This window comes from Olea europaea, chromosome 6, assembly GCF_002742605.1.
Source record: "Olea europaea var. sylvestris chromosome 6, O_europaea_v1, whole genome shotgun sequence".
Classification (NCBI taxonomy): domain Eukaryota; kingdom Viridiplantae; phylum Streptophyta; class Magnoliopsida; order Lamiales; family Oleaceae; genus Olea; species Olea europaea.
The window spans coordinates 1,833,323-1,852,757 of NC_036242.1; the positions used below are offsets into that span (position 1 = coordinate 1,833,323).

Genomic DNA, 19,435 nt, shown 5'->3' on the forward strand with positions numbered 1-19,435 from the left:
TTTTCTCCTAACGATCAAAAAATCAATTCTCAAAATCACTCCCAAATTAGCTCTAAACTTTTCTTTCATTCTTGATTTTGTGCATTATAGTTACTTGATTTATGCTCAATAATTCAAGAGCTTCAACTTTAATTCATATTCAATCTTCATTCTTCCCTACAACTCTTACTAGTATAGGTCAGCAATCAAAATTGATTCCTATATAGTAAATAAGAAATATAAATAGAGAATACAACGATACTATCTAATCCAGAATAGTTTTAACTAAGATTTATATAAAAAATGTACATTTTCGTCAACTTCCTTCTCATTAAACCTTGTCATCCCTAATAAAAGAATATTTTTTTCCAAGCAGATAATCGGTTTGATTTCAATTCGACAGCATAAATACCATACCCGCACCGACACGAACCGGTTCATTAAAATCAAATACCATATCCGCCTCATTGCATCATCGATTCGATTTTTTCGCCCCATTCGATTCGATTAATCGTGATTTTCAATTTTAACGGTTCAAATTGTCATCTCTAAATAAGCGTGATGGTGGCACAAACGTATCAGATATGTATTTTTATGATAAATTAAGGTATTAATATTAATATATAATATTAAATTTAACGTAAAATTACGTCATTATCGGACTCCAACAAGCAACGTTCCCCCTCCTCAACCCAATAATGGTGTGAAGGAAATGTTTCAAACATCTCAAAAAAGTCAAAACTTTAAACCAACCCAGAAAAAAGAAAAAACTCTCCTCGTAACGGTGGCTGTCGGCGGTGTTATTGGTAGCTGTAACGGCGGTGAAACAGGTGAATGGCAAGAAGCAATAAATACACCTCCCTCAACTTCAATGATATATACGATAAAAAGCTGAATAATAACAATAATCAAACAAGTAACAACAATTCTTCAGCTAAATCGTTCTCTTCTTCGGGTACTTCGTTTGCGAATCCAAGCAAAAACTCGCGAATTCATGGCCACATGCTTGTTTTGAGCCGGCCGACTCCCAAGCCCATTTCGATTCCTGTGAAGCAATCGATCGAGCAGAAAGAAAACAAGGAAAAGGGTTCTGTTGTTTGTTCTTTGACGCCACCGGATCAAGCAAGGTTGGATCTTGACCCGGATTTAATATCGCTTCGTCCACAGGGACGAACTGGGTCAACTCCGGCAATTTCTTCTTCTCCTTTGCCGTCTCCGGTGTCTCCGTTGATTTCTCCGGTTAAGACTAACCGTTTCGTGCCGCCGCATCTCAGGCCGGGTTTTGTGGGCAAGCAGGAGAAGCCTTGGCCTGAGATTATGAAGAGTGGACCGCCTGGGGTTTTTAAGGGCAGACAGGATTTTGTCGGACATCGTCCGGCTCCGGTTCAGGATCCGGGGCACTATAGATCATCTCCTAACCGTTTCGGTGAAGACGGGAGGCCGAAATCTGGAGGTGGGTATGAGCGGATGAGGAAAGGTGGTGAGCCAGCAGATCTGAACATTCCCGGTTCAAGTGGGAACCGGCCCAGTTCCAGTGGATGATGGTATAATTCCTTTGCTCATTTTATCAGAAATATTGTTTTATTTTGATAGAGCTTTTTTTGCTTTTATCACGTGAATCTCAGATTGGACTGTAGAAATTTGATATATAATGATTGTTGGCCTTTCCTGAATAGTTTATATCTTCTTCAAGGATGTTCCAAGCTTGAATATGCAAAAAATCATGCATCTAAGTGCCTGTTTCTTTATTTGTCTCCTTTCATGTTAAGGAAAGGGTTGAGCAGTCGACTGTAGACCAGCAAACAATTTGCTGGTAAAGGATAGGATGTCTTGTTTCCTATGGACATGGACACGGTATGTGTGTATAAAAGCAATGCAGATTTGTTCTCAACTTACTTGCATTTGGTTTCTCACTGAGTTCCCACAGTCATTAGTTCATAGATAAGATATTTAATCTACTTCTCAATATGTATTCATTGGATTTTTTGTCGGTTCTGGGTATTGTTTATAGAAGAAACTAAATGGTCAATAATTAGCTTAGTGGTGTTTGGTTCCTCATTTGACAAACCGAATCCATTGAAATGGAAACTAGTTCTGTTTTTGATAGTTTTTGGTCATGATTATGCACAAAGCTGTAGGTGCTTATAGTAACAATTTATAATTATTGTTTGATCATGAACAATTTAAATTCTCAATTGTCTGGACACATTACTAGATTAGATCCCTGGGTTTGTCTTCTAATTGAGATGTCACTTGCAAGCAATTTTTCAATACTGGAATTGTGTAGTTTAAGTATAATTTGGATCAATGGCTGAAAGTGTGATGAGACAAGTATATAGTTAGGGACCTATTTTACGAAGTGTGTTTCAGCTAGGACCTAGGTGAACTTATTTGCTCTCTGGCTACACTGTTAAGAGTATGACGTTGTTATGACTTACAACAAGAGATATTGTACATTTGGTGCATGATATTTTTGTTTTTTATGGCCGGTGGTTGCACCTATCAAGGGTAAGGGTAATTATATTACCACTACAAAACGTACTTGTTAGACCACATTATAATCACACCACAATTAAAATAAATTTTTAATAAATACACCACCACAATTTACATTTATAACCTTAATCCAATAAAAACTTAAAATTAAAATAAAAAAAAAAATAGAGCCTTTTGGGAGTGATTTTTTTCCGCAAAAAATTGATTTTTTGACCGTTATTTTACTATTCCAGCCGTCATATTTGATTTCTTCTCTCATAGGTGGACCCCACTTTTCTTCTAACGGTCAAAAAATCAATTTTCAAAATCACTCCCAAACAAGCTCATAGTGTGGTGTCATCTTCTTCCCAGAGAATTTCTTACTGAATTCTTGAAAACAATGGCCTGATAAATTTGGTGCAGAGTATGTGGACTCCAGGGAACATCACGCATCATCCTATAAACACGTCTATGGTCATTATTTTTGTTTCGGATTCTCTAATTTTCAGTCTATTGTGCCAGAACTTCAATGAGATCTCAACAAACCGAATCTATTTAAGGCTATACATTTGACTCCAAATATTTAACCAATTTTTTTTCTGAGAGTTCAAGGTTTAACGTCGGAAGATAAAAAATCAAGGAAAATTGAGGCTTGGATTTTTTTGGCTACCCCCTTCGAAGATTTTCTGCAATTCATTTCCTTGGGTAAAAGGGGGCCGCTTTCTTTGTTTCCGGATCTCCTACGTTAATCCAGCGTGGTGGTGGTGATCAACGGCAGCATTGCTCCAGAGCTTGAATGCCACGGTGCCGACCTATATGGATTCATTGTTCTAATTACTTGATTTTGGGAGGCGATTCATGGATAAAAAATGGTGATTGTGGTGTCGTCATAAAAATGTTTTTGGTAATAATTTATATAAAATTATGGGTAATTAAGTAATCCTACTTATGGTCATTTAGAATTAGGGATAATTAAAATTGTGGTGTAACAAGTAAATTTTGTAGTGGTAATATAATTACCCAATTCTTTAGTCTTTGGGATCATAATGTTTTTATATGATAATTGTTTATTGAAGGAAATATAGTAAATTTAAAATTACTCAAGGATATAAATCCGTAACGTTCTTCAAATTCACCATTATATATGCTATTCATCATCTGCAATTTGATAGAAGGCAGTAATATTGGGTCATTTTAATATTCTTCACGTGTTTTTTGCCATGAGATTTAGGGCAGTTTTGGAATTATTCCAACTATTATCTAATCTAAGAAGCATGTTCAGCCAAGATTAACTTTAGCTTTTTTGAAAAGTAAGGAAATGAAGAGCATCTTCAAGAGACTCTATTTTTAAAGAGTGTATTCTATAGTTTAAAAAGCATCTATAAATTTAGATAGTAAAACTTTTGAAGTATTGCAACGGACTCTTTATATTTAATGCTTAATTTTACTATTTCGAAAAAACATTTATTATTTTTTCTATCTTTTATTTTAACTAGCTTTTCTCTAGATTAGTATATTATCTTTCTACATTGAAAATTGAAATACATTGGATGCATTAAATTATAGAGAGTGTTGGAGAGTCAAACCTACTCTCTAAATTAAAATATTAATTTAAAGAGTCTCTTAGATTATAATTTTAAGGGTTGACTCTTTAAAATAGAGAGCATTTCATATTTAAAAAGTCTGTTGTAGTTGGTCTAATGCTTATATTTGAGCTAATTTTTGTAATAAAGTTCAAAACAAAAGTGCAACTTCTAAGGAAGAAGCCTAACATGTTTGGGAGAAAAAAGAAAAACTTTTAGAACTCCAAACTTGTTTGGCTAGGCTTATAAGTTACTCATAAGTGAACTTACTTATTTTAGCCTTAGCCAGACATATTTTGTCATGAAAAATTTAGAACTGTTGATTTCTGCTTATCTTGTGATGGTTGAGATATTTCTTTTAGAGAAGAACAATGATTAATTTGATCATTATTCATAAAGTTACAGTAGATTGTGCTTAAAATTGGTATTAGAGTTCTCTAATTGGTCGACTTTGCTTGACGGGATAAGATGAGGGGGATTAACCCTGTTGGCCAAAAGGAACCTTGATATCATGCATTTGGTTGAAGATCGCCTACCTGTTGGCAACTTGGTTGATATTGCTATAGATTATTGGATGGACGTGTACTCATACTAGAATGAATAAAATTAAAAATTAATATGTATTCCCATAAGAGGTGACACTGATCCAGAAGAATTTAAGGAATCGTGATTTAGAAGGTTGAGACATGCCTTACCTAGCTGTAAATAAACTCCCATTTGCAAGAGCAATATGTTTCCAGTGGAATATCTTAGAAGATCAAGGTTAACCAAAATTAAAATGACTTTGTGGGGCTGCAAAAATATTCGATTTTAGTTGAGCTTTTAGTAGATGTGGGTGCTAGATCGAATAGGGTGGTGAAAAGGATCCATGCAACCAACCACAAGTTTATTGGGAATAGGACTTGATGCATTGGTGGTGTTATATAACAGTACCCATCCTTATATCCCGGTCACTTGTGCTAAAAGAGATTGGAAACAAACATATAAGAGCCTACAAAGTTTATGTAGAACTTTAATTTTATGTTTAGAAAGTTGAAATAATAACCGTTAGACAAAATACTGTTGCAAAGGCTTGAAAGTTGACAAATTTACTAAAATGAAAGGGATCAAGAGAATTGCAATAAAAAAGGATGTTTTGATGCTGAAGGGGCACGGAAGGGGGCACATAGATTTTGGGCGAGAATGACACTCCTTTCTTCATCATGGTATATAGAGGCACTATTTGTGTCTTTGCTACAAGGAATAGTATGATAAGAGAGAACTTTGTGAATGACTGGAGTGATACTAATGTATATATTTGTCTGTAATTACAGATGTTCTTGAGCACAAGTACAAATTCTGGTTGATATGAATTTGAGCCTCTTGGATGTCATTCTGATGGATCCTACTAGGGATATTATTTATCCCTTGTTTGATATGAATAAAAATTAGATTTGTAGTAGATTTTGGTAAAAGTTGGTGAAATGTGTGATAGAAAAGTGATAAAAGTTGTGGGTCCCATGAAATGTGTGAGTGAAAATGAATTTTAAAAAATGGAGGCCAAACAAAGGCTTAATTTACTTTCCAAATTAGATATTTATTTTAGGAAATGTAATTAAGGTTTAATTAGTAGATTTTTTAGTATATTATTAGTTGTTTACTTTTCAAACTGGATACTTACTTTAGGTAACATAATTAGGGTTTGATTTAATCGATTTTCCAGCATTTTCCTACTTAATAATAAAGTAGACTAGTTCAAAACCTATATAAATGGGCTTATGCATTGTAATAGTTAGTCTTTGATAGGGAATAAATTGATATTTTCTCCGTATAGATTCTTTATACTCTCCCTCTTCATTTTTTCTTTCTTTTTCATGTTCAATTGTGTTCTACATCTATTTTGTATCAAAGCAAATTGTTTTTCACTGGACAAACAAATTTTGCGCAGTGTTCAAATTGAAGAATTTATTTTTAGCAGCCATCAACATTCATACCCAAACCCAACCAATACTGCCACCCTCAACCATTCGTGCCCACCTTAAAGCCAATCATCGCATAACAAAAATCAATACAAAAAGCTTACACAAAACTAAAGGGCACTGCAGCGATAGAAAAAGAACTCAATCGGCAAGAGAAAATTGTTTTCCTATTTTGGTTTCATATTGCTTATTGTTCATAGTTGACAAAAAAATAAAAATAAATAAATAAATAAAATCTGCAATCGTTGACTAAGCTAGAAACTTTCTTGCTTTTGATCTCAATCCTTGTTTCTGGGGGAAAAATGAAAAAGAAAAAGAGTGCCTTTATCTTGCTTTTGTTATTCCAATCCAACCACAGTCCAGATATAACCCAGCCCACCTATACCCGTGACATTCCAACTTCCCCAGCTGGAATCCATAACCCAACCAATAGATTCTCTGTGCACAATTTGGAGCATTTGAGCTTATCTTTTCTTTGTTAAATTTTGTCATATTGTTTTAACCATGAAATATTCAGGCATTGTAATTGAAACAGTGTGTGAATATCTTCTAGTTTAGGTGATAAAATGGTGCGTACTGAAATAGTGAAATTACATATAGTTTAAAAAATTAGTAAACCAGCATAAAATGGTTCTATCTAATAATATGAGGTTGCCCGACACAGAAGTGGGTTGAGAATGTGGCATGCTCCAGAGGGGGGTTACGGGGTTTGATGGTTTATGGATTTAAACTGCTGAGTTCTCCTTTTCATTCCCATCCAACATTTCCCATTAGGAGGAAAATTCCTATATAGTTTTAAGGTTGATGGGATTTCTTGGATTAAATATACAGATTAATGCAACCTTTGAAGAAAGGCATCAGATCATTATCAGGAAAGCCTATTGAAACAAGCTAGATATTGTTGTGATTGTCATCTGGCAAAAAACTTAAATAATGTTTAATATGACAAGTTGACATTTAATTTGCAAATAAAGGTATTATAAGTTAAGATTGATTAAATTGGTCGCTTATGACAACTTTAGCATTGTTCGTGTGAAATTAAAAGTTACTAAAAAAACTATCCTTTCAATCAAGTTAAAGTCAAACATTAATTTCAACCACAACATTCACAATTACTACCCATTTATTAACCGCACATTTCGTGGGATCCAATACTATTCCTCCTAAAAAGTTACTAATAATTTTACCCCCAACGCTCATAGGCTTCCAGTGGAACTTCTGCTACCTTCTTAAGATTTCTCAAATCACTTGACTATAGACCAGTCTAATGAAGTTATTGTAAGATTCATTATGTAGATGCTTTTCATTGTAATATAGCGTTTGGACCAATACACGAATGTGCAATTCTTGAAGTTATTGTAAGATTCGTTATGTGGATGCTTTTCATTGTAATATAGCGTTTGGACCAATACACGAATGTGCAATTCTTGGGTTTTGAATCGATGTCAGGGATTTTGAGGGAAAAAGTTCAAAAAAAATTATGACCTATAGAGCACATGAATGATATTTTCTTGTCTATTGTGACATCGCGTTTCACGTTGTGAGAAGTCTCTCGCTGTTCTTTGTGATTTGCTCTTCAATTTTTATCATATCCTTTTGACATTAGACCATTTAGTTAACTGATGCCTGAAATGTTTTGGCTAGTGACACTTTTTCTTTCCTCAGTTTGTTTTTTTTTTTCAAAAAAATAAATAAATAAGTTTTCTCGTCACCCCAGAGACCCAAAGACCAATTGCTTTCCAGCTTGAGGTAAAAAGCTACTGCAAAAGTCCAACAATTGCATCCGTTTTTCTTTCCTTGTAAAAACGCAGTTCAATTCCCCCTTCTCTTCTCCTCAATTCTTATACCAACTTATATTTCCTTTATCCAAGAGAGCTTTTGGCCCACGTCCTAAATTTGTTTCCTGCGTACTCTAGAATTTTTAGTTAGGAATGTAGAGGTACAATAAATGGTGAGAAATATCTTATTTAGTTAGTGGCTGATGGATAACATCATTTACCTCAATTGTTTTTCCTTTTATAGAACTAATCTTATCTGAAATTCTAACTCTAGAAACATTTTTCCGTCCAGCATTTCACTAAGCCGCGCTCCTTCTGCTAGATGCTGAAAAAGAATTATTAAGCAGTTTGATTCTCACCATGAACAGCCATGATAGTTAGCACTGGGGTTATCATTTGTTATAGAATGCTTCGTGGACCTATCCGTGGAAGATGGATTATAACCTGTTAACGTTTTAGTATTACAAGATAGAGTTTCAAGGCCTGATTAACATCTGGTGTCTTTATCTTATTTCCTTTTTCAATTTGTAAATCTGCATTATATAGAAAGACGGTGACTATGGAATGTAGAATTTGCTTGTATGGTTTCTTGTACTACTATTTATCGCGTGAAACTATCCTAGAGGATGGTGATGTGGTGGGTATTAGTCTTCTAATTTGTACTGAAACAACATTGTACTTTTGTGTAGGATGTGAACTTGAGGTTCCATTTGTCTCACAAAAATTGTTTTCCGTTCGAACATTCTTTCACTCCGTGCTTGATTCTTCATATCATTATTGCTATCACACGCTATCACAGTTGGTCGATCATGCTTTTGAATGCGGTTTTGTGCGACATTCCATCTCATATCATTTTTGTTATGGCACTTGGTCTACATCAATAGCCAAAGTTAGGTACGAAAAAATGTTGTGTAGAGTTCAAAGACTAGTACTAGTGCATGTGAGGAGTAAGGTGACAATACATTTTGTAGCAAATCGTTTCTTAGAGAATCTATGATTGTTGGTGGGTAAATAAATTGTATTGATCTGCCCAGATAGATTCTTCTATGTGCAAACAAATAAGTCTTTCTCCGATGGTCCAAACAACCAAGAAAGTTTAGAATGAGTCATTGATTACCCTCCTTGCCTAGAGGAGTTTCGAGTCGATTTCTACTGCGAGAAGGCGGCCACTTTCATCCTGTGCCTCGTTCAGTTTCATCGTAGAGAAGACCAGTTCTATAATTCTTGAGTCCACTATCATCTTCAGCTCAAAATATCTGCTCGCACAATAATCACGTTTCCTCATCCTGGCATGAACGATGGATTATCCGTCTCATTATCTTCAAGATTTCATGCTATGCCTTCCACGAATGTTCGCCATTCCTCCAGTAATCATGCGATTCCTCCACATTATACGTTCTCATTCTAGGCATTGTCAAGTTGTACACGCCATTATCAGTCTCAGCTTCAATAAAATCAGTTCATTTATTTACAATGGAATGATATACGAAGTCAACAGATCTCAATGAATACAATAGGATTTATGGCTTCACACACTATTGAGAACAATTCTAAATTTGGTCCAACAAGAACTATAAGGAGTTTTTACCATTTGAATTCGGAATACAGTAAAGTAGCTCCCGGGTGGGGAATAACTCCTTTAATGGGTGTTCCCTGCATTTGTGTCTCATCGTATTACATTCTATTTTGCGAGATTTGAAAATAACTGTTAATACATCGGTATAGGCTCGGTATAATCCTTTGTTCCATAGCCTTAGAGCTATTTTCAACTACCCAATTAAAAATTTTTAGATGTACAAGCTCTCCCATTTTTCTATTTTCTTTAGGTATTCACTAGAGCAATTAGGATTTGGAAGTTGATCCAAGGCAAGTATTTGGATCTACTCTGTCATAGCCATGAGGCTCCCTATCTATGCTTCTCATCCTAGGCATCGTTGCACATCCTACTGGTTAAGGTCTTAACCCAACCCTTTGACACATCTACTTGGACATTTGAACCCAAGAAAAAAACAAAAAAAAGGAGTTTTATTTTTATTTTGACAGCAAATGGAACTCATTCAATTAGGAACCGTGCTGCAGAACCCGGGATTTTCCAATCCAGGGCCGAGGTGGCATGACCTTGGCCCTCGACCTTGTAGCACACGGGGCCCGTAGATTTCAAATAGGTCATGCCACTTTGGCCCCTGGCTCCAAACCCGGGATTTTATTCTCAGTTGAGCGGAATTATTGTTCAATTAGATATCATCACAAAATTGACTCAATGGAAGTAGGCATACCAACAGAAGATGTTGAAGGAATGAATAGCAAATGAGGCAAGATTATGGGATGCACTATTTCTATTACTGGGACCATTGCAAGAAACATAACTAGTTCCACATCCCACTTAGAGAAGGAAGACTAAAACATTATAAGAAAAGTTCCGACCATTCTTCGCTCTATGGATACTGCCAATGCATCACATTCAACTATTTCCACACGGAGCGACCGACTTTCTTGTCTTCTGCAGCCTATTGGATTGGTCTTTTAAATAAATTTCAAATTCTTGAACAAACGAGTGCATGATTAGAAAACTATGAGTTATTGGCCTTGTATTTGATGCTAGCCTTGTATTTGATGCTAAGCAACTGTTTTCAAGTACTTAAAAAATCGAACCTGCCCATTCGCGTCAAATTATGTTATTCATATTTATAACTTGTTTCATCGTTGGTTCAACACTCGACCCTTTAACTTTTTCAGAGGCTACGCATGATCCCATTTACTCATCAACAATTCAAATGTGGGTGTCTTGTTGTTGTGTGTTCTCTGGTTATAAGGTAACCTGTGGATGTCTTGTAGCTGTGTGTTCTCTGGTTATAAGGTTAGGTTACAATAGAAAATGAAAAATCATTCTTTCCCGGGTTTTTCTCGAATTCTTCACTTTCATTATATCGATATAATAGCAACCCAATTTCTCTGGACATGGTTTTTGCGATCAAGATTCTAGAGATGCATCTGGACCATAATACTCTTCTTCGCCTAGTCAGACGTGAATTGCCAAATTTCTTGACTTTATGCACTTAATTTTTCAAATGACAAAATTTAGGCCCATCTCACTAATAATGGCCGGCATTGAAAGACAGACACTAAATGCAAACTTGCAGCATTTTCAAAAGTAGTTAGCTAAAGGTGCCCTTGAAAATGACAATTGATATCGGAGAAGAGAGTGACAATTTTTACATTCTCAATCCAAATTTACTATAGCTATTACACTTCTAACAACTCTTAGTCGGTAAACTACCCGAATTCTAAGTTTCGCTACTAGTACAGCCCGGGTTCAAAAACATAGATAGCCCTTAAACCATACTTTCTTGATCACAAGACGGGAACGTCTTACCGTCCATATCTACAACGTTAGGCATGTTATTGGCCAATGCCTGCAGCATCTTGACGACTGTGCGCATTGAAGGGCGGTTGATTGGCAAGGAACTAGTACATAGTAGGCCAATATCAAGTAACCTGCAAATTTGTTCTTTGAATTCTGAATCAAGACTTGGATCCATTACGTGATCAATACCTTCCTTATCTAAAGTCATGCACACCCATGTAGCCAAATCTTTTCCGCCGAAATCAGGATCTGTTGGAGTTCGGCCGGTCACAAGTTCTAGAATGACTATGCCGAAGCTATATATGTCACTTTTTTCATTCACTCGAAGCGTATATGCATATTCTGAAATACGATAAATTCGAAAAATGTTAGCATCAAACATTACACCTAATTTACAATGACATTTGAAATTTCGTATGATTGGAAGGAGTACCTGGTGCAATGTAACCACGAGAACCAACAATTACAGACATTGATTCGACACCCCGGTTCACTGTCTTCAAAATCTTTGCAACACCAAAATCAGAAATTTTTGCTCCAAAATTTTCATCCAACAGTATGTTGTTGGATTTAACATCCCGGTGTACAATTGAAGGAACACAATCATGATGCAAATACGAGAGCCCTTCAGCGGCATCCAACACAATCTTGAACCTCGTCCGCCAATTCAGCAATTTACTCTTGTTAATATGCAGTAAATCTCCTAAGCTCCCATTAGGCATGTACTCATACACCAGTAGCTTGCAACTTCCTGTATTGCAAGAGCACCATAATTTCACAATATTCTTGTGCCGAACTTTTCCCAGAGTCTCGACTTCAATCTCAAACTCATCTTCAATCTTGTCCGATCTTTCCCACAGCTTTTTTACTGCAACTATCTCACCATTGCTAAGAACAACTTTATACACTTTTCCCGATGCCCCTCGTCCTATCACATTAGCTTCTTTAAGGCATTCACTTATTTCGAATTCGCTAAACCCCAGCTTATGAAAGGAAGTCCACTTAGTCATTATAACTCCTTTGTTCATTTTCTTGGCATTCTTGTACTTCCATACAAAACAAACAACTCCAACAAGAAACACAATTCCGGCAATCACAAAGATAGACCTTAATACCCACAAAAAGGCTCGACTTCGGTTTTCACCTGTGGGATTACATAAACCAGCAATATTACCACACAAACCTGGATTTCCCAGAAAGCTGTCCCGATAAACTTCCTTAGCAAATAGAGGCGGTACTTCACCAGAGAGTTGATTATTTGACAAATTCAGCATATTGAGCTTCAAATTTTGTAGTGAACGTGGGATACTACCAGAAAATGTATTCCGAGACAGATCGAGGTAATTAAGCACCGGCATGCTCCCAATTTCATCTGGGATTTCCCCGTATAACCTATTGTTAGCCAGATTGAGCTCATTTAGCTGCTTCAAGTCTTTAACTCCCCTTGGAATCTCCCCAGAGAGATGGTTGTTACTAAGATCAAGCTTTCCAAGCTGTCCTAAGTGTACCAATGAACTCGGGATTTCTCCACCAAGATGATTGTCATGAGCAGAAAACTCGACCAAATTCTCCAACGATCCAGTTTCTCTAGGAATACTCCCCGATAACATGTTTTCCGAAACTGAAAGGGTTGATAGATTTCTTGCACCGAAAATCTTGTTTGATATATTTCCCGAAAATGCATTGCTATCAAGGTCTAGCAAGTAAACATGTGGCAAGCCCCAAAAATCGGCCGGAATTTCTCCAGAAAGCCGATTACCCCGCATCCGTATCCGCATTAAACTCCGACATTTCCCGAGACTCTCCGGAATATTTCCAGAAAATGAATTGTAAATCAATACAAGCTCCTCCAACACTCCTCTTTGGCATAAATGTTCCGGTATCACACCCGAAAGGTTATTGTGTGACACGTCTAAAGTTTGAAGAGCCGAGTTCTTACCAAGTTCGCTCGGAAGTGACCCACTGAGTTGATTTCCAAACAATCTTAGATCGTATAAGTTCGGGGATTTGGCGATGCTTTCCGGGATTTGGCCATTGAGCTGGTTCTCATATAAATTCAGCCACTCGAGCGGCAACTCACACAACTCATCTGGAATCGTCCCAGTTAAATTGTTCATTGCTGCATCAAAACGTCTCAACTCTGTCAAATTCGACCATCCAGCCGGCAATTTCCCGGTAAACAAATTTGCATACAGCTCAATTTGCACTACACTCTTGAGCTTACAAATCAGACTCGGTATTGGACCGGTAAGTCTATTCCCCGACAAGTCCAAGTTTTTGATTCGACTCAGCCCAACAAAACTCTCCGGAATTGGCCCCTCAAGATGACAATGAGAAAGCCATAGGACTTCAAGATTCGTCAAGTTACCAAGTTCTGGAGGGAGTCGACCCGGTGAAAACGGGTTGTAAGCAAGTTCAAGCGATTTAAGGCTTGTTATCCGACCCAGTGCAGCAGGAACTGTGCCATTGAGCAAGTTCTCATTAATTTTAAATGTTTCCAGCAGCCGGAAGTTTCCAAAACTCTCCGGAATTTCTCCAGAAAAATTGTTTGCCTCAAAGTTAATGTACCTGCAAATAAAGATATCATTTTTAACGTACCTTAAATCAAAAATAAAAATTACTAAAAAAAAGAGTATTTACGAATCATTAATAACATTCCAAAACAACATGAAAATTAAACAGATCTTATTGATCTGATAAACCTATATTCAAAACTCTTCGTACATCCCGTTAAAAATTCAATACCAAAAACGTTGACAGAAAAGTAAATATATTTGCAATAAATGGCATTTAAATACTAAAGTTCAAATTACCCAAATTCGATTTAAATTCTCACCGAAGGGAGTGGATGTCGGCGAGACTGTATGGGATAGTGCCAACAAAAAGATTATCCGACAGGTCAAGATACGTCAGGTTCCGGCAAGACGAAATGGTGACAGGAAGTGAAGAATTTATAGAATTGTTAGAGAGAGAAATCATAGAGAGAGAAGGCAACCGACAGACGAACATCGGAAAGGGACCGGAGAGAGAAGCGCCGGTGAGGTTGACTGAAACAACCGAGTTGCGGTTGTCGCACACAATCCCTGTCCAGTTGCATGGAGTGGCATCACGGTCGGACCAGTTGTTGAGAGAACCAGCCGGGTCGGATAGTGAATCTTTAACTCTTAACAGATACAAGCCTTCTTGATTTATTGCAAAATTTGGATGAAAACAGAGAGAAACTGTAAATAAAAGCAGCAAAATGAAGGCAGAAGCCATAATGAGAAGAAGAAAAAGGATTAAGTGTGAATTATTGAGTGATTAGTAGGTTTATATATGGAGTTAAGGTTTGGATTTGGAGGGAACGTTGTGGAATTATTATGGGTGCGTATGGTGTGAGGGGGTATGAGAAAAAATGTGTAGTGCTTTTGTATTTTAGTGTGGGATTAAAGAGGGTGGGATGAGAAATGTGATTCTTGGGAAATGCAACTATTTTGAAAAAGAAGCTACAGCTCAACCTATTTGTTAGATTTTCTCTAACAATATGGCATAGCATAGCCAAGATAACATTTTTAAGATTATCCAAACCGTTACAAATAAATCACAATAAATCACAGTAAATGTATATTGAATTCTTGTCATTTTTAATATTCCCATAATTTATGGCATAGCATAGCCAAGATAACAGTTTTAAGATTATCCAAACCGTTACAAATAAATCACAGTAAACGTATATTGAATTCTTGTCATTTTTAATATTCCCATAATTTATTGAGATGGCGGTTAGTTTGGTATGCATGGATATAGTGATGGTTGGGTTGCCAATAGCATTGATGAAAATTAATTGAGTGGGTAACAATTCTAAGTGCATCATAGGTTGGTGTAGGTCGTGTTGAGTTACTTAACATGTCGAGGCATAGATTTTGTGAAGGAATTGTTAACAAATATATCATAATGGTGGGTGGTGCTTACATTTGAGCTCAGTTACCCAATGGGACTTGGGATGGTTCAAGCAATTGGTACCACCACAGAAATTCTACCATGACGTGTCATTACGATAATCTCGATCAGATTTGAGACCACTACCAACACTTGCAATCACCATCTCACTTATGTTTTAGGTCATAAATTAATTCCACGGCTTTGGCTTTTAAAAGATGGATTGAAATTTGTGCGGTAGGTTGGGATCGATCCGTGAATTGACATGCTATAATAAGTTTGTATCGTCGAGTTGGACAATTTAGCATGGAAGCATTAGGACAGTCCAGGATAAAATTACGTTAATTGGACAAAATTGTAAGGTTTAAATTATAATCAGGCTGTCTAGTTAAAGACAACTTATGACTCCCTTGGGAATATGGAGTTGTATTCTTATTCCTTGTAACTCTCGACCACGAGAATTAAAGAATTTACTTGGAAATATACATTTATACACTGTCACTACAATTTCGAAGTATGATAAATCACTATACAAATTCCCATGAATAATAACTATATTATTTATAAGAATAAAACTAATATTTTAAAGATATTTTCATTTCAATATTTTTCAGGGGAAAAAATTATACCAATCAAATACAATGATTGACAATTTTCAGTAAAATAATTTATAGACAATTCGTTTTCTTTCCAGCCAAATTTCATCTTTACAAACAAACGGACCCTTGATGTCATATGCTTTATATATGAAATCCCCTCTCAATATTTTACAGCATATTTCCTTTCTTAACATCGTGATGCTTTATGAGTGAGTGAGTTTTTCTTCGTACTTTTAAAGTAACTTTGCTACCTGAAATGAAAAATTCTATGGAGACGCACAAATGTTCACACTTGTCTATCTAGTGGGGTGTCTTTCTTTAGACTAAAAGCACCGATCTTGACTAAGAATGTGGAATTTATAAAAGGAAACGAACCGATATCCACCTACTAAAACTGTGAAAGGATTTGAAAATTACATAAATTTTGGTATTTAAACATGTGACCTTTCACTATGATGGGACTTAACACGTAAAACTGTCCAATTATCGCCTTCCATGTAGACTATGTTTGGTACATTAAATTAAAATGTTGGAAAATACTGTAAACACGTACTGTGCGTGTTTTCTTCAAAGTGAAATTTACCTGTCAAATAAAGGTTGAACCCCAATTTTAAGGGTCTTCCACGCCCTCATTTCTGAAATATCGTGAGAAAGGTTAATCGTTAGATGTGCCCCAATAGGTCAGAGAACAAGAGCTGTCTGTACGCTGGTACCTACAAAGAGTCTCAATCCATGTTTCAGGAATCGAATTATAAGCCAATCATCGCATAACAAAAATCAATACAAAAAGCTTACACAAAACTAAAGGGCACTGCAGCGATAGAAAAAGAACTCAATCGGCAAGAGAAAATTGTTTTCCTATTTTGGTTTCATATTGCTTATTGTTCATAGTTGACAAAAAAATAAAAATAAATAAATAAATAAAATCTGCAATCGTTGACTAAGCTAGAAACTTTCTTGCTTTTGATCTCAATCCTTGTTTCTGGGGGAAAAATGAAAAAGAAAAAGAGTGCCTTTATCTTGCTTTTGTTATTCCAATCCAACCACAGTCCAGATATAACCCAGCCCACCTATACCCGTGACATTCCAACTTCCCCAGCTGGAATCCATAACCCAACCAATAGATTCTCTGTGCACAATTTGGAGCATTTGAGCTTATCTTTTCTTTGTTAAATTTTGTCATATTGTTTTAACCATGAAATATTCAGGCATTGTAATTGAAACAGTGTGTGAATATCTTCTAGTTTAGGTGATAAAATGGTGCGTACTGAAATAGTGAAATTACATATAGTTTAAAAAATTAGTAAACCAGCATAAAATGGTTCTATCTAATAATATGAGGTTGCCCGACACAGAAGTGGGTTGAGAATGTGGCATGCTCCAGAGGGGGGTTACGGGGTTTGATGGTTTATGGATTTAAACTGCTGAGTTCTCCTTTTCATTCCCATCCAACATTTCCCATTAGGAGGAAAATTCCTATATAGTTTTAAGGTTGATGGGATTTCTTGGATTAAATATACAGATTAATGCAACCTTTGAAGAAAGGCATCAGATCATTATCAGGAAAGCCTATTGAAACAAGCTAGATATTGTTGTGATTGTCATCTGGCAAAAAACTTAAATAATGTTTAATATGACAAGTTGACATTTAATTTGCAAATAAAGGTATTATAAGTTAAGATTGATTAAATTGGTCGCTTATGACAACTTTAGCATTGTTCGTGTGAAATTAAAAGTTACTAAAAAAACTATCCTTTCAATCAAGTTAAAGTCAAACATTAATTTCAACCACAACATTCACAATTACTACCCATTTATTAACCGCACATTTCGTGGGATCCAATACTATTCCTCCTAAAAAGTTACTAATAATTTTACCCCCAACGCTCATAGGCTTCCAGTGGAACTTCTGCTACCTTCTTAAGATTTCTCAAATCACTTGACTATAGACCAGTCTAATGAAGTTATTGTAAGATTCATTATGTAGATGCTTTTCATTGTAATATAGCGTTTGGACCAATACACGAATGTGCAATTCTTGAAGTTATTGTAAGATTCGTTATGTGGATGCTTTTCATTGTAATATAGCGTTTGGACCAATACACGAATGTGCAATTCTTGAAGTTATTGTAAGATTCGTTATGTGGATGCTTTTCATTGTAATATAGCGTTTGGACCAATACACGAATGTGCAATTCTTGAAGTTATTGTAAGATTCGTTATGTGGATGCTTTTCATTGTAATATAGCGTTTGGACCAATACACGAATGTGCAATTCTTGGGTTTTGAATCGATGTCAGGGATTTTGAGGGAAAAAGTTCAAAAAAAATTATGACCTATAGAGCACATGAATGATATTTTCTTGTCTATTGTGACATCGCGTTTCACGTTGTGAGAAGTCTCTCGCTGTTCTTTGTGATTTGCTCTTCAATTTTTATCATATCCTTTTGACATTAGACCATTTAGTTAACTGATGCCTGAAATGTTTTGGCTAGTGACACTTTTTCTTTCCTCAGTTTGTTTTTTTTTTTCAAAAAAATAAATAAATAAGTTTTCTCGTCACCCCAGAGACCCAAAGACCAATTGCTTTCCAGCTTGAGGTAAAAAGCTACTGCAAAAGTCCAACAATTGCATCCGTTTTTCTTTCCTTGTAAAAACGCAGTTCAATTCCCCCTTCTCTTCTCCTCAATTCTTATACCAACTTATATTTCCTTTATCCAAGAGAGCTTTTGGCCCACGTCCTAAATTTGTTTCCTGCGTACTCTAGAATTTTTAGTTAGGAATGTAGAGGTACAATAAATGGTGAGAAATATCTTATTTAGTTAGTGGCTGATGGATAACATCATTTACCTCAATTGTTTTTCCTTTTATAGAACTAATCTTATCTGAAATTCTAACTCTAGAAACATTTTTCCGTCCAGCATTTCACTAAGCCGCGCTCCTTCTGCTAGATGCTGAAAAAGAATTATTAAGCAGTTTGATTCTCACCATGAACAGCCATGATAGTTAGCACTGGGGTTATCATTTGTTATAGAATGCTTCGTGGACCTATCCGTGGAAGATGGATTATAACCTGTTAACGTTTTAGTATTACAAGATAGAGTTTCAAGGCCTGATTAACATCTGGTGTCTTTATCTTATTTCCTTTTTCAATTTGTAAATCTGCATTATATAGAAAGACGGTGACTATGGAATGTAGAATTTGCTTGTATGGTTTCTTGTACTACTATTTATCGCGTGAAACTATCCTAGAGGATGGTGATGTGGTGGGTATTAGTCTTCTAATTTGTACTGAAACAACATTGTACTTTTGTGTAGGATGTGAACTTGAGGTTCCATTTGTCTCACAAAAATTGTTTTCCGTTCGAACATTCTTTCACTCCGTGCTTGATTCTTCATATCATTATTGCTATCACACGCTATCACAGTTGGTCGATCATGCTTTTGAATGCGGTTTTGTGCGACATTCCATCTCATATCATTTTTGTTATGGCACTTGGTCTACATCAATAGCCAAAGTTAGGTACGAAAAAATGTTGTGTAGAGTTCAAAGACTAGTACTAGTGCATGTGAGGAGTAAGGTGACAATACATTTTGTAGCAAATCGTTTCTTAGAGAATCTATGATTGTTGGTGGGTAAATAAATTGTATTGATCTGCCCAGATAGATTCTTCTATGTGCAAACAAATAAGTCTTTCTCCGATGGTCCAAACAACCAAGAAAGTTTAGAATGAGTCATTGATTACCCTCCTTGCCTAGAGGAGTTTCGAGTCGATTTCTA

At 36.0% G+C, this 19,435-nt stretch overlaps 2 protein-coding genes across 3 annotated transcripts; one reads left to right on the top strand and one right to left on the bottom strand.

Annotated features, from left to right (window-relative positions):
• The first annotated feature begins 660 nt into the window (after positions 1-660).
• LOC111395455 (formin-B-like) lies at positions 661-8,523 on the top strand. 2 transcript variants are annotated; one of them, XR_002702802.1, is made up of 3 exons: positions 661-1,523; positions 1,749-1,833; positions 8,066-8,523. XR_002702802.1 is itself a non-coding variant. In XM_023021453.1 (2 exons), the coding sequence occupies exon 1, from the start codon at positions 814-816 to the stop codon at positions 1,519-1,521; it is 708 nt and encodes a 235-aa protein (XP_022877221.1). In that variant the 5' UTR covers positions 671-813; the 3' UTR covers positions 1,522-1,523; positions 8,066-8,523. The 2 variants fall into 2 exon arrangements, 1 of the variants encoding a protein (XP_022877221.1); XM_023021453.1 differs by lacking the exon at positions 1,749-1,833 and having other exon boundaries at positions 671-1,523.
• Positions 8,524-10,842: 2,319 nt separating this feature from the next.
• On the bottom strand, positions 10,843-14,584 carry LOC111395456 (receptor-like protein kinase HSL1). The gene is made up of 3 exons (XM_023021454.1): positions 13,974-14,584; positions 11,571-13,705; positions 10,843-11,479 (listed from the first exon to the last, which is right to left on the bottom strand). The coding sequence occupies exons 1-3, from the start codon at positions 14,393-14,395 to the stop codon at positions 11,106-11,108; spliced, it is 2,931 nt and encodes a 976-aa protein (XP_022877222.1). The 5' UTR covers positions 14,396-14,584; the 3' UTR covers positions 10,843-11,105.
• Between the last annotated feature and the right edge of the window lie 4,851 nt (positions 14,585-19,435).

Excerpts from the sequence above, each read along its gene's own strand:
- LOC111395455 (XM_023021453.1), top strand. The coding sequence starts at position 814 with ATGGCAAGAAGCAATAAATACACCTCCCTCAACTTCAATGATATATAC.
- LOC111395456 (XM_023021454.1), bottom strand. The coding sequence starts at position 14,395 with ATGGCTTCTGCCTTCATTTTGCTGCTTTTATTTACAGTTTCTCTCTGT. Across the intron at positions 13,706-13,973 it reads GCCGACATCCACTCCCTTCG|GTACATTAACTTTGAGGCAA; the intron begins GTGAGAATTTAA and ends CTTTATTTGCAG. Across the intron at positions 11,480-11,570 it reads TCGTGGTTACATTGCACCAG|AATATGCATATACGCTTCGA; the intron begins GTACTCCTTCCA and ends ATCGTATTTCAG.